General features: G+C 35.6%; 2 protein-coding genes across 3 annotated transcripts in view; one reads left to right on the forward strand and one right to left on the reverse strand.

Annotated features, from left to right (window-relative positions):
* LOC126767652 (putative transcription factor capicua) overlaps positions 1-11,777 on the forward strand; it is a 69,483-nt gene extending 57,706 nt beyond the window's left edge. For both annotated transcript variants that reach the window (XM_050485133.1, XM_050485134.1), the window contains exons 14-22: positions 1,408-2,528; positions 2,589-2,808; positions 2,875-3,117; positions 3,190-3,535; positions 3,615-3,781; positions 3,844-3,939; positions 4,012-4,196; positions 4,978-5,197; positions 5,271-11,777. In XM_050485133.1, the coding sequence (XP_050341090.1) occupies positions 1,408-2,528; positions 2,589-2,808; positions 2,875-3,117; positions 3,190-3,535; positions 3,615-3,781; positions 3,844-3,939; positions 4,012-4,196; positions 4,978-5,197; positions 5,271-5,299 (2,627 nt within the window). In that variant the 3' untranslated portion in view covers positions 5,300-11,777. The remainder of the gene's footprint in view (positions 1-1,407; positions 2,529-2,588; positions 2,809-2,874; positions 3,118-3,189; positions 3,536-3,614; positions 3,782-3,843; positions 3,940-4,011; positions 4,197-4,977; positions 5,198-5,270) is intronic.
* A 2,690-nt stretch (positions 11,778-14,467) lies between these two features.
* Positions 14,468-16,090, reverse strand: LOC126767656 (uncharacterized). Its single transcript, XM_050485141.1, has 3 exons — positions 15,847-16,090; positions 14,865-15,240; positions 14,468-14,806 (listed from the first exon to the last, which is right to left on the reverse strand). Exons 1-3 carry the CDS (start codon positions 16,030-16,032, stop codon positions 14,625-14,627), a joined length of 744 nt encoding a protein of 247 aa, XP_050341098.1. The 5' UTR covers positions 16,033-16,090; the 3' UTR covers positions 14,468-14,624.
* Between the last annotated feature and the right edge of the window lie 571 nt (positions 16,091-16,661).

The raw sequence follows: 16,661 nt of genomic DNA on the forward strand, positions 1-16,661 counted from the left end.
TTATATGTACTGCTATAATTTGATTTTTATTTCCCGTTTATTTTAGCTACTTCGTTGATTTTTGAATCCTTATCAATCAGCTGTTTAAAAAATTGTATAAATTTCCTAAATCAATATGCCACCACCCATCATTTTCATAAGCATCCTTAGTATTTCATTAATTGTTACTTAATTTTCAACCAATTATTAGGTCCATGTTTTAAAAGAATCCATCTTCATTTTTATTTTTATTTTTAATATTTTTTCCATATGCAATAGCATTTTTACGTGTTTTCTAGCAAATCAAAAGTTGCTGTCTCTCTCTATTTCTTTCTCTCTCTTCATCATTCTTCACAACTAACCATTGACCATGCCATGCCTACATGTGCATTAATTGTTTACCAAATCATCATCAACACATACATATATATTTGCATTTTGCGAAAATTAAAATTCGGTAATATATGAATGCAGCAAGTCAGTTGTTGGTCGCAAAAGCCACAGAGCGCCGCAAAGATACTCGTTTGCACGACGTTTCTGACGTCGTCGATGATGACTACGATGCTTACGAGACCGAAACCGATTTTGATGATATAGAATTCTATACGATACCAAAATTACGTTTAACCAGCACACCCACAACGCCTAACTACAGCAGAACACCAACAACGAAAACGTTTTCATCAATTTTGGCTGTGAGCACGGTTGACCCAGTGGCTGATCGGCCCCCACCATTGAAACGAAGACAATTCACTATCGTTCGTTCATTGACACCACAACAACAGCACAACTCACCACATCGTCAGTTAAAGTATTTACATCAGCGGCGGGTGGAGACACCGCCTACAGTAATAACACGCGTACCTACACCCTTTGGTGTTAATGAGCAACTATCGCCGAAGCTCAGACGGCAATCGTTGAATGCCTCACCGGCATTACAACAACTCGTGCCAGCTGTACCCAGTACTGCTCAGTTCGCAATTATTCGTACACACCACCATCACCATCATCATCATCCACATTCCAATCCCCACTCGAATTCACATTCACTAAGCTCTACACCGCCACCTTTGTTTTTCAACAAAGCAACTAGGAGCGCAACCATGATATCACCGCTCACTTTGCCTGCGTCTACCACAGTATCAAACACCAACTGCTCATCCCTTATATCCTCATCATCAACTCTTACATCCACATCCACATCAACAACAGTTTCATCCTCCTCGCAAACTGACAAAATTAATGTTTTCCCCTCTCATTGCTCCTCGTACAATGCTAACAACAACAACAATAACAATGACACGCCAATTCTGTCATCTATAACAAAACCGCCGGCTCCAACGACAACAACAACGATTGCCAAAAAACTGTTTACAATTAAAAACGGCTGTTTTAATAACAATTCAAATCTCATCACAAATGGTAAAGATGTGTTTAATAAAAACCCAACAGCTACCCGCTCCACCATTCTGTGCGACTCGATGGTAATGGAGGCGGTGAAAGACGTGCAGATAAACGAGACCGATGCGGAGACATCAGCTGTTGATGCAACTTCCAACATTAAAACACCAGCGATCACAATTCAACAACCACCGACGATGCTGGTGATAACTGATGCACAGCGTTATGCCAGCAGTTCCACTGCTCAGTTATTGCCGCATAAATTGAAGAAGTTGTCAGACGCTGGCAATGGGCCAGCCACATACACCTACGTATTGGCCACTAATAGCAACGCCGGCCCCAACAAAGCCAGTGGAACTGTCAATCCAAACGCGTTAAATATTAATTCGACCCCCTCCACACCTATTACAGTCAAACATTCGAATAGTGTTGCGACCACTTTGCGTCCATTGTCGCTGATCAGCGTGAATTCTTGCAACAAGATTACGCTTCCGGCGAACGCACGCATACTCGCCGCAACCTCATGCTCTTCGAATAGCAACCATAGCGGCAATATTGTCGCAATGAGCAACGGCAGTGTAGGAATTGGTGGTGGTGGCAATGCACCGCCAATTGGTAGCACGCTAACGCTATTGAGTACGGCATCATCACTCACGGCAACCGCTACACGTTTGGGCTGTGGCAGCGGTAGTGGCAGCAATATCAAGAACAATAATAACAGTATCATTACAATTACTAATGCGACTAACAGCAGCAGCAGCAGCAATAACAACAACAACCTCAATAACATATTCACTTTCAGCAGCAACGACACAATAGCAACAACTAGCGGGACCGCCGCCTTCAATGCTGACGTCAAAAGTGGCAGTGGCAGCATCGAAGGCAACGGCGGTGGTAGCACTTCGATTTTAATGTTCAACTCAAATATTGCAACTGTTGTTAATTCCACAGCCAACGCAGCTGCATCATCGGTGCCTTCGTCACCTGCATCGGCTAGCGTAGCCAACAGCTCGACCGCGGGCTCCTGTTTTACCAGCACTCCAGTCATGACGCCAACACAAATACTCGCAACAACGGCTGGTGGTAATGGCGGAATCGCAAGCGGCCAGAAGCAAATACTTTTCACAGTTAACAATATGTTAAATCAGGTGAGTTTATAAATATAGCCAAGTATAAATAAAAATAATAAAAGTGAACTATTTCTCCAGGTCGCTCTTCTACCAATGCCACAACTAACAGAATCAGCAGGCAGTATCGCCGGCGCCGGCAATGTTTCTTGTGGGCCAATTAAGCCAACTCCAATCTCGTACCCCAATTACAAGAAGAACAATGGCCAAACGACTTACGGTGTGAATACAAATATAAGTGGCGGTAGTGCGTTATCAAATACCAACAACAACAACGCTATTTTACTGCACAATTATACTGGTTTGTGGGCATTTATTCTGTATTTTTAACTATACATATTTTATATTTAATTTTACCCCTTGGCAGAATCTACACCAAAATCACCGTCTTGCAAATCTTTACCTACCACTCCGAAATCGGCGTGCTTGTCTTCAACTTTCGCAATGAATCCACCGGACTCGGCTGGTAAACGCAGCACAGATAGCAGCTCCACTTCAGCTTTGGACGCCGAGGATGAGCAGAATGACATTGGTGGCAGACAGCAATTCATTTTAGCACCAACGCCTGCGCAACTGGGACGTGCGAAATTCCCGCGACGTAAAAATTTTTGTATGTACTAATCAGTATTTAGGTTATATTCTTAGTACGTCCATATTATTTCCTATTATAAAACAATTGCAGCTTCAAACAACACAGCTAGCGATAATAGCAATAATAACACATTTGCTACAACTGTTCTGATGGGGTGCAACTCTATGAGGAATTTGAATTCGCCTATTATGGTGGACTCATCATCGCCGATTATTGGTAATGTGAACACGGTTGTCAGTTCGATGACATCAGCGCTGCCCACACCCACCTCGTCAACGAACACGCCCAACAGCGATGAACAAATGCCAACTACACCATCGGCGGTTAATAGCAATAGCAGTGTCGGTAGCGTGAGTGATTTAAGCGGTATGTTGAACCCCAAGTCGCCGTTAAAATCAGCATCAGCGACCAAAAAGAAAAACGATGACATGGATAAGTGAGTGCCGTTCCATGGAAAATCAACGTTTAATAAATACTTAAATTTCTTATATATATTTCTTTTTCTACTTATACAGCGTCCTAAAACAAGTTGATTTCGAGAAGAAATATCAGGCATTGCCACAGTTCAAACCCGAGGATTGCCTATCTCCCAGCGCCATCGCAGTGCCATCATCGCCACGCGTCTACGGCACTAATTATCGAAAGAAGAATCCACCACAGCCAATTGTGCCACCAAAAAAGCGTAAGTAACAATTTGGTATAAACGCATACTGATTAACAATATTCAACATTATTTATTTGTAGTCGTGTGCGAGGATGAATCAGCCATTGAGACAGCATCCTTGCCATCAACGCCGTCACAGCGTTTCTTTGGGCCCGATTTCAACATTGAACAGCTAAGTAAGTGCTAAACCAATTACTGGCTTGTTAAGTGTATACGGATTTTTCATGTTGAACTTGACTTAATTATAGATTTGGAAAACTCCGATGAGACAGACCGTTCGCCGCGTACTCCACAAACCCCTTTACAAAGTGCACGATCCGATGCGAGCGAGAAGGGTCATCGTAAAGTATTGGAAATACGTCGCAAGTTTGTTTATCAACTTTTCAACGAACACGGCATGTTTCCATCAACTCAAGCTACAATGGCTTTTCAGGTATGCAACATGAAGACATACTCATTTATTGTATTTAAAATAAATTATATAAAAGAAATTTCTCGCCGCGTTAATCGTTGAAAAGATTTATAATAACAAATATTCAGAAACAACAACGATACCTTTAGCGTTGGGTAATAAGTTTGTTATCGAATTTGTAAGCAGTTAGACAATAAAGTTAATACGCAAGCAAACTACGAGATAAACTTAATATGCGTTACTCAGGGGATAGCATATATGTATGTGCATTGATGCATTGATATCTCTTTGTATATTCTTTATACTCCGAACGGGGTATAATAAGTTTGCCACGAAATTTGTAACACCCAGAAGAAAGCGAATTAATTTAGCCATGTCACGTCAGTCTGTCCTTTTGTATATACGCGAACTGGTCAATCCGATTTTGAGATATCTATCTGATATTTTGCACACATCTTTTTCTCTCCAAGCAGCTGCTCAATTTTCGGAACCACCGATATCGGACCACTATACCATTTAGCTGTCATACAAACTGAACGTGTTTGTATGGAAAGCTTTTTCATTTGGCGAGATATTTTCACCAAATTTGGCACGGGTTGATGCCTAAGGTAACGGTAAAATCCTCAATAAAATTATTCAGATCGACTCCCTATAGCATATATCTGCCATACAATTGACCTATCAAAATCACATTCTTCTCGGTGATCTTTGTATTTGTGAACGGTATCATTGCTTCGATGCTACCGAAGTTAAAGCTTTCTCTTGTTTTTTTTTATTGTTCACCTGCTTTCTTTCTTTTTAGAAAAAGCACATCGATGTATTTCCGCGAAAACAAGATCTCCAATTGAAAATACGCGAAGTGCGTCAAAAGTGCATGAGTCAGGCCGGATTCACACCACAATCGGCCGGTCCTATGACGCCATCTGCTGAAACCAGCCTGTGCACAACTTCGGCAACAATAACAACAAACACAACTATAGCAACAACATCGCTAAACCAGAACTATGGGAGCGGAGAAAATTGTAATGCAAAAAAATTTTAAATCCATGCCCACAATATTTGACCGAACATCTCTTATTGTTTTTTTCTGTTTAGATGCGCAATCACAATCAAATGACGAATAATTAAGTGAAGCTTCCCCGAATACGCAGCTCGTGTAAAGAGCTGATAGTATTAAAACACAATAGCAACTATTGTTCATATTTCTTAGAGAGAGAGAGAGAGAGAGAGAGTTAAGGGGAGAGTTCAGTACAATCAAATTCAAATTCATTGTGCCATGGCAAAATGTAATTATGCAATTTATGCATATAACCATATAATGCCATCAAGAGCTGTAAGTAATATTTGCAACCGCAAAGAGGGAAATTTTTAATGCCAACCTAAAAAAATTTTTAAACATATACATGCCGATACAAAGGAAAGCAATTCCCTTTGATATACCAGATGAACTGCGTCAACAGTGTAAAAGTTCTGTGACAATGATAGTGTATTATGGTTCGAAAACGATTTGATTGCCTCTTTTCGAATGTTTTCAAATTTATGTTATAGTTGGAGAATTCACAGAAGACATAAATTGATAAATGATAGCAAACCGATTAATATAAGCAATAAGCTACTGCAATATGACACGCGACCTGGCAACAACACGTTTCCACAAACCAACAACGCTAGTAAAGAATTTCCAGCATTAATTGATAAACGCATACGCCATGCCTAGAAAACTGAAATGAAATGGATTCGAAAATCGATTTTATTAATATAATCACAAATATAGACACAAAGTGAACAGCACAGTAAAGAAACACACAGTAAAGTAATTTAGCACACATATAATGCTAAAACTTTAAAACATATATAACTAATCCCAATTAATTAAAGCTTAAATAGTTTTTAATTTTAAAACGCATCAATAAACAATACTGCAAAGCATACAGGATAGAAATCAACCTTTATTCAAGCATATAATCAATGTAATGAATTCAAATAAGTGAATAATGAATTAACCGATTGTATTAGTACACTCAAACAAACAAAGAAAAACAAAAAACAAAATAAAATAAAATAAAGAAGTACAGAAAATAAATAATTAATTATTAACTAAGTAGCCTTTGCAGGTTAGTGGGTGAAGTGAACTCAAAGTTTAAATTAAATTACATTAAATTAATTATAGATGAAGCTTAAATATGTCTTAAACATAATGTTAACACATTTAATAAATTGCTACAAACGGCACACGGTGAAAATTATACAAACTTGGCAAACATGCTTGCACGCAGAGATATAATAACGAAGTAACCCATTCAAGACACCAATATTATTATTTTGTTCAACATTTTAAAACAGCACATATGTAAGCAAACAAGTAAATGCATGCAAATTTTTGATTAAGCACATACACAAACACACACAGATAAAAGCATTGGTAATTGAGCAAACATAACCTATAATTACTTTTAAGCGTCTTGCACATTTTCGGCGATCTTCTTACAACTATGCAGTTTATTTTACATAATGAAAAAGAATCGCCCACAAGTTAGTTGTAAAAACATTGAAACATAAATTGAAGTAAAATTTCGTGTAAATCAAACAAACATTTATTTATTTATTTCTTTGTATAAATAAGCCGCCAGCACAAAGCACTTTTTTCTTATTTTAAAAACGTGCAATTTGTTTCAAAAACCCGCTACTTTCCGCTCCACAATCCACACAATCATTTCAACCTGCCTATGTCTTCTTTACCCACCTACCTCCCTTGCTTTTAAAGCGCCGTTTTATATACACTTTGTATTTTAACTGAAATTTTATTAAAAAAAAAAAATTGATTGAATTTTAATTTATGATTTTAACATTTATTTTAACTAAACAATTTGAAAACAATACAACAATGTATTTTCCTTGCATACTGTAACTCGAGAAATTAATTGTTAATTAATGAATTTGTGCGCAATGGAGCATACACTATAGTTTTAATACAATTTTATATTTATTATTAGGTTATTTCGATATCGTTGGCGGCCTTATGGTTATGACGTACGTAATATATCTAGCCCTCAGCCACATCGAGGCAAAAGTTTTTCTTTATTATTTTAAGCTGTTATTATGCGGCTTTCTTGAATTTCTAAAAATCGTCTTTTGTAGAAAAATTACAAATTTGCTTATAACTTAGTTAAACCCAGCTGTTCTCATTGAAAATTGTACAAATTAATTTCAATGATTTTTAAATATTTGCTTTAATGCGCCAATTTTAAATGCGCCCATTCGCTTACAACACTGAAATGAGATATGTGAAGCAAACACGCATACGTACATACATATGTTTGTAAACACAAATGTGAGCGACTGTCGTCTTCCACTTACAATACTGCAATATTATAAATATTGCTTTTCTTTTTTTTTATTTTAAACATATGTGCATTAATATTTTATACTTAAATACATAAAAACAAACCTTACTTTTTGTGCTTTAGTAATTTTTACTAAAGAAAACTATTTGAGCGAATGTTTTCAACCAATTTTTAGTAATGTTTAAACTAAACTCGTTTGAAATTTCTTTTTGCAGCAACATTTCGAAAGAAGATTTTTTAAGTTTTAAAATATATTTATTTTCACATTTTATTACAAACTTTGGTAATTATATATACATATTTCCTTGCATGCATTTAAGACTGTATGACAATTTTTTTTATTCATTATGCATTATAGTAAATATTATTATTTATGAAACACTTACACATATGCATGCATATTCGTATTTGAACACGCATACCGTGTACGGATTTCTATCGAAATTTTGTCTTGTAGTTAAGTTAATATTTTAGTTATCTTACTTTTTCAATAGTTTCTTCTTAATAAGTTAATAACAAAATATACTAAAGTCTCAAATACTAATGCCAACAAACATATTGTTAATAATATATACATATAAAACTATGCCTATGTAGTAATTTTTTTTATTATTTCTAAGAAAGAAGAAAAAATGTATTATCTTAAAATGTTTATATATCGAAACACAAGTGCATTTGCTTTAGTATCGTAAATTACAAAGCAAAGCTGTATGTTTTATCTTTTCTATAGCCCATCATAAAAACATATATATCTAAAGAAAATGAAACAAGTAGTGCATATAAAAATTATAAATGTGTTTTTAGAATGTTAAATAAATTTTGATTTTATGCAGAAAATAATTTTTTATGTTATTGTTTTATTTAAGCCGTTTGTTTGCTTATTCGAACCTTAGCAATACCCCCGGAGACAAATTAGCCTGTTTCATATATTTTTTTATATTTGTTTAATTGTAAAGTTTTGAGCTTCCCCAGCGCACTTTGGTTGTTAACAATTTTTAAATCAATTTGTTGATTTGGTTATAAAAATTTGTTACAATGCTCAGCCATTGCATAATAGAATATGCACATTAAAAAATATTTATTTGCTATAATAATCAAAGACTCATGCAAAACTCTAATAGCGCGAAGACATCCCAAGGTTTCAATTCATTATAGGAATTTGAAATTCATTCTTAATTTTTTTAAGCTTGCTGTTTACAATAACACCATTTTACAAACTGTTGTTTTTGTTATAATCTCTACGTTATATACATATGCGCAACATATAATAAACTCAAGAAAATGTGCCAAGCGGAGAAATACAAATACAAGTACGATGTAATTATGAAGAATTTTCTAATTAATAATAAAGAAATAAAATTTAAGAGAACTGGAATATGAAATATAAAACACACTCAAATATAACGTGGATGCATTAGCAATACTAAAAATCAATTTAGAAACGATTAAGCCCCTAAATAACACAAATAATTTGTAAATAAACACTTGGATTGTCAGCAAGAAAAAGGCAGATGTCAATTTGTGGTTGGTATCAGATGTTGTATAATATTTCAAACTGTGTAACTTTCAGTGTTGATATAAAGAGAGAGTAGACCACTTTTACTTTTTGAAATTTTTTTTATGAAACGTTTAAATCTTAAACCAATCTAAACCGATGCTACATTGACTTCAAAGTATATTTCGTTAAATTTATATGGAGAAACTTTCAAAAATGCGGCAATGGCAGCAATTAGGAGTATCAGGAGTACCTCGGAAAAAGTATAACTGCGGTGACACTTTTATAACATATGTACTTAACACGCGGTGTTACATCATCCGAATTCAAAACATCAGGTTCATTAATTAGCTAATAGGTTTTCCGAGAGGGTTTTTTAACTTTTCCGAAAGCATGAGGAATATTTTTGAAGTGAAAATGTAATTTTGTGTGAAAACCTCGGCTAATCTGATATTGTACAAGAATGTTATCAACAAATTTAAAAATAACTTTCCGGCGTTACCTTGTCAAATATGTGCAGGAATATTATACCATATCAGTGCAGTGGTTTTGAAGTTATGTAGAGCGAAATACTAGTAACTTCGTCAATTTTACTCCAACCAAACCTTTATAAATTCCTCTATGCTCCTCCACTTCTTTTGTGCCGAACTCAGGTCCGTAAATTATTTTTCTTAAATATTTGTCATTTTATCCTTCGTTTTTGATGGGTTTCAATCTGAATTTTTTTATCATATTAAAAATCTGCTCTAGTCCATATGCATTCACTGCAAATCTTCGAAAGCTATCTTTTGAACTCATTGGGTCTTTAAGTAAAAATGTATGCGAATCTCTCTCCCTCTAAACAGCTTTAAAACTACATGTATAATCGAAGATGTTTTCTTAACGTTTCGCTGTGTTTATGTTTGCTGATTGAACAGAACAAAAATAACACAAATTCAGTGATTAGAAGCAAAAACAATTATGTATGCAATGTTTACAAAATTTAAAATATATAAAAATACACAAACTTTCTGAAACCAACTCATACTAAAAAACAATTAAATCATAATAACATACACATGCACATATCTGTATGTATAAATATATAAATAATATTTAAATATAATTGATTATAAATAATGCGAGTGCGCTGTACAAGAAAACCAAACCAAAGCAAATTACAAAACTTTTGGCGACAACCCTTTTGGATATGACGAAAAACAAAAACGACATACATGACTGCATACACACACATTAACCGTATGAAAACTGCAATTATTTAGCAAGAAGAGTGAAAAAACACAAAACAAAACCGCGTTTCGGACTCAAAATTCTAAAATTCAGGTATTACGAAAATAGTCTTGAACTATAAATCAAGGAAACATAATTATGTAATTTAAATGTAAGTGAAAGTGAATAAATAAATTAAAACTAGAACAAGAATTAAGCAAATATTTAGATACATCGTTTTACAAAAACCAAATATGTATTTTAACAAAATGTTTCCATGAAATAAAAACGATTAATATTAAGAATGAATTCATTACCAGCAAATAAAAATTATTGAAAAAAAAAAAATATATATGGTTTGTTAAGTTCATAGGATTTGAAAAAAAAGTAATAAAATTCAGCTACTTTCCTTGAGCTTTGGTAAATAATGACACTAAAGTCGGTTTAAAGGTTGAGGTGCATCGCTTTGGCTATTAAATAGTACACCCACGCCCACACATACACTTAACTTACTCAATAACTCAATGTTTGGAAACATGAACTGTTATACCACTTATGTATATTTATTTAAAATCACTCTCATATGCTGAAAAATCGTCGGCTTGTTGAAGACATCGCCACTTACCGGAAAATCCTTTAATTGTCTTGGAATATCCGTACTAGACTTACCCAGTTATTGGTCTCAAAATGACGCTCCGGTTTTTAGGGTTAAAAGGTTATTTTTAATTATTCAATACGTTAATCTTTTCATTTATCGAAACTGCTTGTAAGTTTTTTTGTAGGCAAACCCAAAACCAACAGACGGGATTTTAATAATGTTCATTTCTGCTTTGTTGAAAACTCGATCTTTGTAAAGGTGGAATTGGAACCTAAAGTGCACTGATAACTGGGACATTGCCAGCCAGTTTCAATGTAGACAGTTTTCAAAGCTGCCGTTCACTAATGTTATTGAGAATGTTTTTATCGTTATTTGTTTTTTTTTTTATCAAAAGTTATTATCTGAAACGGAAAAAAATATCTATGAGCGCCTTCACTTGTCCTTATTCGCAATTGTAAAGTATTTTCTCTCGACAGAGTTGCGAATACATATTTTGAAATATAGTTAAATCTATTTTAGCTTTAATCAAATCCAGTTTAGTTGATTATTACATATACATACATATATGTAAACACTCATACAAATGTATATATACTTTTAAAATATTGCACAAACGAAACTTAACAAATATACGTACATGAAAATAAAATAATTGCATAAATAATTGAAGATTGACGTAATGATGTGCATTTTAAAAATGAAAGCAGTAAGTGTGTTAGGAAGTGCATAACCTCACTTAAATTTACGAAAGCATAATACAAAAGAAAAAGTAAATAAATAAAATAATATACATGTGAAGGTATTGAAAACATAGATTATCTTCAATTGAACTTTAAATGAACACATAAACAAGAAGACAGACAAAAGAAAAACATATTGATTTAGAGTCAAGGTCATCTACATTTTTTAAATTTGTGATGTTTTGGCAAAAGCGCTATTATTTCTAAAAGAAATTACTGAGAATATTACGTTCATGAACGAAACGAAAAATTGCCGAATGTGTTTGTCCCCAATTGCACCGAAATGTGTCTAAATTTGCAAACATCTTTCTTTAGATCTACAATAACATTGATACATACAAATATTGTATTTCCAAATTCAATATGTGTAAGACTACTGTCAAAGCAGAATTATTGCCATGAATGTAAATTGTGAAAAAAACAACAGTTATACATAATTACAAAAAATTGCATAGCATTATACATACATACATACATATATATGAAATAACTAATAAAAAAGAATGAAAATAAAAAAGAAAAATAATGAAAAAGTTTATATATATTATTACAAATACGAGATACTTAAATATAAAATTTATTCTAAAAAACAACGACTTTTAATTGCTTAGTATTTCATCTTCTCTTCTTCTTTACTGGTGGCGCCAAGCGGAGACTGGAGTCATGTGCAGAAGTTCACGCAAGTGAGGAAAGTTCTCTGATTGCCATTCACTTGGGAGTGGCCAGAAACGATTATTTTACTTATGACTCAAGCAATTCACGACCAAGTATCCTCTGGATAGCCAGAAAACATCCGTTTGAAGACGAGCTAAATTGAGAAGGCGAAACATCCGCTCCACAGGGTTGTGCGCTGGGTTTGGAACCCGCAACGTAAAAAACACCACCAATAAAAAATTTTTATCACTTCTGCAAACAAAACTCGCGCATCATGTAGCCGTCAAAAATTCCCCTGTGTCTGACGGAGTGTTTTGAAAAAAGAATGAAGCTATTGCCCGTCTTTCTTTAGCGGGGAATAACCCCTATCAAGATTTTTTCTTACAATATCACAGCTCGTGTGCACATATTGAAACGATTAAGGCCGAGAGATGCATTCAATAGCAGGAAGCACAAGCATAATAGATCAGCGCAGACTTCAGTTCTGCTTATAGTAAAAGAATTCCACAACGCATTATGAGCTCAAATATTTAAAAGTAGATAACTCAACACAGGTAACACATGCAAAACTATTAACAATAATAAAGTAATTAGTATTGCCATAAATTCTGTTACAAGGTTTACAATGCGACGACAAAAGTACGTACAAAAAAGTATCGTTAGTTTTTATTATATGTAATTTGTATGCAGTGTCTACATACATACATACTTATCTAAAATAATCTTGTGAGTGAGGGAGTTGTGTACAGATAATGGTGGTTGCAGCAAGTGGCAACGAATGAGACACTCCACTCTCGTGTGGTGCGCATGCCGAAACACGTCCCATCGTTCAATAGTGCAGTTAAACTGGGAAGCATGCAGCCTAATTGAGCTCCGTGGGATCGTATATGTTCCTTGTTGGTCACTCGGTTGGAGTGGCACCACCTTGCCTGAACTCGTTACACGGCCATTGAGCCTATTGTCGCATTACTGCGTTATTATCATATGGATCACTATGAGACTTAAGGACTGAGCAGGTCTTAAAATGGCTCCAACTATTGCATGAGTTACATCTAATCGAAGAGGAATTATGATGGGTCTTTTTGCACAAACGCAGCAGAAAAATTCAACCGGGCACGGGTTGGACTCAATGCCAGCACGAGGAGGAGGAGGAGGATACGGAGCAACCCTGCCGCTAGATGTTGCTCTAATGGTGACAATGTTAAGATGTTACTCAACGATCCAAACGGGGTTAGTTCGTCGAAATCACAGCCCTTGAGGCAATTCCGATATCCTAGAACCGGCTGCCTTGGGAATTGGAATTACGGGGATATACATATGATGAAATCAGCTCAGTGTTTACTTTCGCTTATTAGCAATGGAAAGGGAGCTAAAGAAAATCGCATAGCGGTGATTGCTTAACATAAGTATTTAACAAAGCGTGGGTGAAGTTCGTGATCTACTCAGGAATCTTAATCATGTCAAGAATGTCTGTTTACCGTACTATTAACCGATTCTCCCAAATGTGAATAATGGATAATAGAAAGAGAAGTGATCGTCCTCGTGTAGATCGAACCAATTTAACTGTGGCGAGCGCATTCGCTTATATCCCATTAGGAAACTGAAATTGATTCGATATATTCTCCACATGAAAGCCTACCGTCGATCAATTGGTCATCTTTTGGCAACGCGCTTGAAACAAATTGGGCTCTGCCAGCGGCTTCTTCAGTGGCACGCGGTCAATAGTCATGAAAGTGTTTTTTGTACAGAAAAACATTTCACTGTGGTATAAGTTTTTAATAGCAAAACGAGAAAATCTACGCAGAAACTATCATAAAAGTAAACAATAGCATTCTATGGGTTTGATATGGTCACCATGCTCCTGCGGTAATGGTTTCCTGTAAAGGTCTAACGGTTCTCACTTCTGTAAAACTGGGGTTTAAACTGGGCCAAATTTTACCTGGAGAATGTTTAAGCGTTCTCTTCGATTGGATTTTCCAGCAAGATTTTGTGTCAGCACACAAGGCAAAAGGAATCAATATTTCTGGTTTCATAACTGCAGACAATTATCCGTCGAGAAGTCCCGATTTGAATCCATTAGACTACAAATTGTGGGCAAAGTTGGAGAACATGACCTGTCGAATACTCAACAGAGGCTCGAAATATATATAATTCGAAAACGTCCTCAATACCAATAGGAACTGCGCGAGCTGCTATTGCTGAATAGTTGAATCGTTTGAGGGCTTGTTTTAAACAAAAGGGACCATTTCGAATATAATTTAGTACATCGCTCATTTAATATATGAAAACATTATTAAATAAAATTAACTTAATAAAAATATATATTATAGTTTAATTTTTATAACGATCTGAACTTGTAACAGAACTTTTGGCAGGACATACGAGTACTTAGTCCTGATTTCCATTTATTTAGCCATAATCAGGTACCTCATCGTTGACATTGCCCTCCACTGTATGCACATCCGTACGGTAGACATTTGGAGCGTCTGTAGTTGGGAAAGCAATACTAATATCTGCGCAATTAACAAAGGTTTCCTGCGGTCCACAACCCAAAGCGCCTGTACCATTTCCACAAGGACCCCAGTTATTGCCTGAAATAGTGATATTCAATTAGGTCTTGCGACTGATTATCCTCGCTTTTGAGCTTACCACCGGTATAAGTCCAACGCAGCACACAATGCTCGCAATTCAATTGTTCGGGCCAAACGAGGTCTGCAACAATCAAGCCTCCTGTGCTACCAATATAAAGACGATTAGAGCCATCTACAAAACGTAGTGAATACTTTGCGAAACAGTTTTCGGACTCGTCACCAAATTCACTCAGATTGCAAAGATCAAAATGGAAGTAGCCCAAGTGATTAGTGGTGATGCGCACACCCACACTAGCTGTATAGGAGTCACGATATTCTTTGGTTATCACACCCGAACCACCATAATGACCGCCGATTTCGTTTGCTCGCGGCATGGACATTGCATAATTATCACCGCAAAGTCCACATTTACCATCGTTTTCTTCCCATTGCACCTAGAAAGATCGATCCGAGTAGAAGTATGAAATTTCAGCACTAAGAACAGAATGTAACTTATGTATATTCTGCTCGTGATTCATGAAAGTATGGAGCAGTAGTTACCTGTTGCTTTGTAGCGACAGAAAATATATCCCAAGTAATTAGTAGGGATGCTGCCAAGTTAACAGTCCTTGGCCCAGTTCGTTCAGGTTACGTATACTCGACTGTTACCTGTCGTGGCCGCGGATCGCAACTATGCAATCAAATTGAAAATAGTTTTTTGTTCATAATGAATATTTATTTGTGATAGTCTAATTGGAATTATTCGACAAATGAAGGGTCTTGAAATGTCTTCTGAATCTATCTTTTAATTTTCTCTTAAATAAATTATGTGAAATACACAGATGTCTTACTAACGGGTGCTGTTAACATAACGTGTTTATGTAAATTTTCATAAACAACCATAAAACACCTGTGCGACAGGTCTTTCTCAAATATGGAAAAAGTAGTGTTATTCAAAATATCGGCAACTAAACGAAGTAAAAATTACACTAAACCACACCCCACCTTACTTGATTTCTTTCATATAAGCCACTTAGCTTAGAATAAACTATTTTCCTTACCGTCATACCACCGCAATTCAATCCATTATCATCATAGTTGGTGGGCGCTGAAGAATTGTAGCGCCAGCGGGAAGAACGACCCGGCGGATCCAACATCATGCCATGTCCAGACACCAAACCGTTATAAATGCATGCAAAGCTAACGAGCGCGAAGCTATGGAGAAACCTCTGTTTGTAGAAAGACATCAGCGTGAAGTTCACACAACCTATTGAAGAAACAAAAGAACAACCCGCGAACTGAATGTTTACGCTTTGGAGAATTAAGACAATAGTTGTGGAAGAGTACTTCTGAGACATATTTATACATGACAATAATTTTTATGAGGCCAATCACATTATCAGTGGCCCTTTGGCTGTTAATGCTGATAAAAAGCAAACAGTCGCTTATCAAAGGCATTGTGCTGCAATCCACGCTCTAGCTGGCAAGCATTGTGATGACATACATATGCATATGTAGTATGTATGAAGATTGGTATGTTAGCGCTTGCAGAAAACATGTACTGCATGTTTTGTTACACGTTCGCCAGGTTTGATGCGTCCTACGAAAACACGATTTACGCAATAATAGCCTGCTTCATTGGAAATACCAAGTTAATTTATGAAGTTTAAAATTCCTCGAATGCTTATGTCATAGGTCTGTTACCGCAAAAGAAAGTACGTTTAATTTTTATACCCTGAACAGATTTCAACACCCAGAAGAACCATCAGAGACCCTATGATGTATATACTATTATATAAATGATCACCGTGATGAGCTCAGCCGACTTAGCCATCCTCGAATGTACGCCAACTTGTTCTCCAGTTCTTGAGATAAC

Source organism: Bactrocera neohumeralis, chromosome 2, assembly GCF_024586455.1.
Source record: "Bactrocera neohumeralis isolate Rockhampton chromosome 2, APGP_CSIRO_Bneo_wtdbg2-racon-allhic-juicebox.fasta_v2, whole genome shotgun sequence".
Classification (NCBI taxonomy): Eukaryota; Metazoa; Arthropoda; class Insecta; order Diptera; family Tephritidae; genus Bactrocera; species Bactrocera neohumeralis.

Coding starts and splice junctions, on each gene's coding strand:
- LOC126767656 (XM_050485141.1), bottom strand. CDS start 16,032: ATGTCTTTCTACAAACAGAGGTTTCTCCATAGCTTCGCGCTCGTTAGC. Junction 15,241..15,846: donor TGAATTGCGGTGGTATGACG/GTAAGGAAAATA, acceptor CGATCTTTCTAG/GTGCAATGGGAAGAAAACGA. Junction 14,807..14,864: donor GCGTTGGACTTATACCGGTG/GTAAGCTCAAAA, acceptor TCACTATTTCAG/GCAATAACTGGGGTCCTTGT.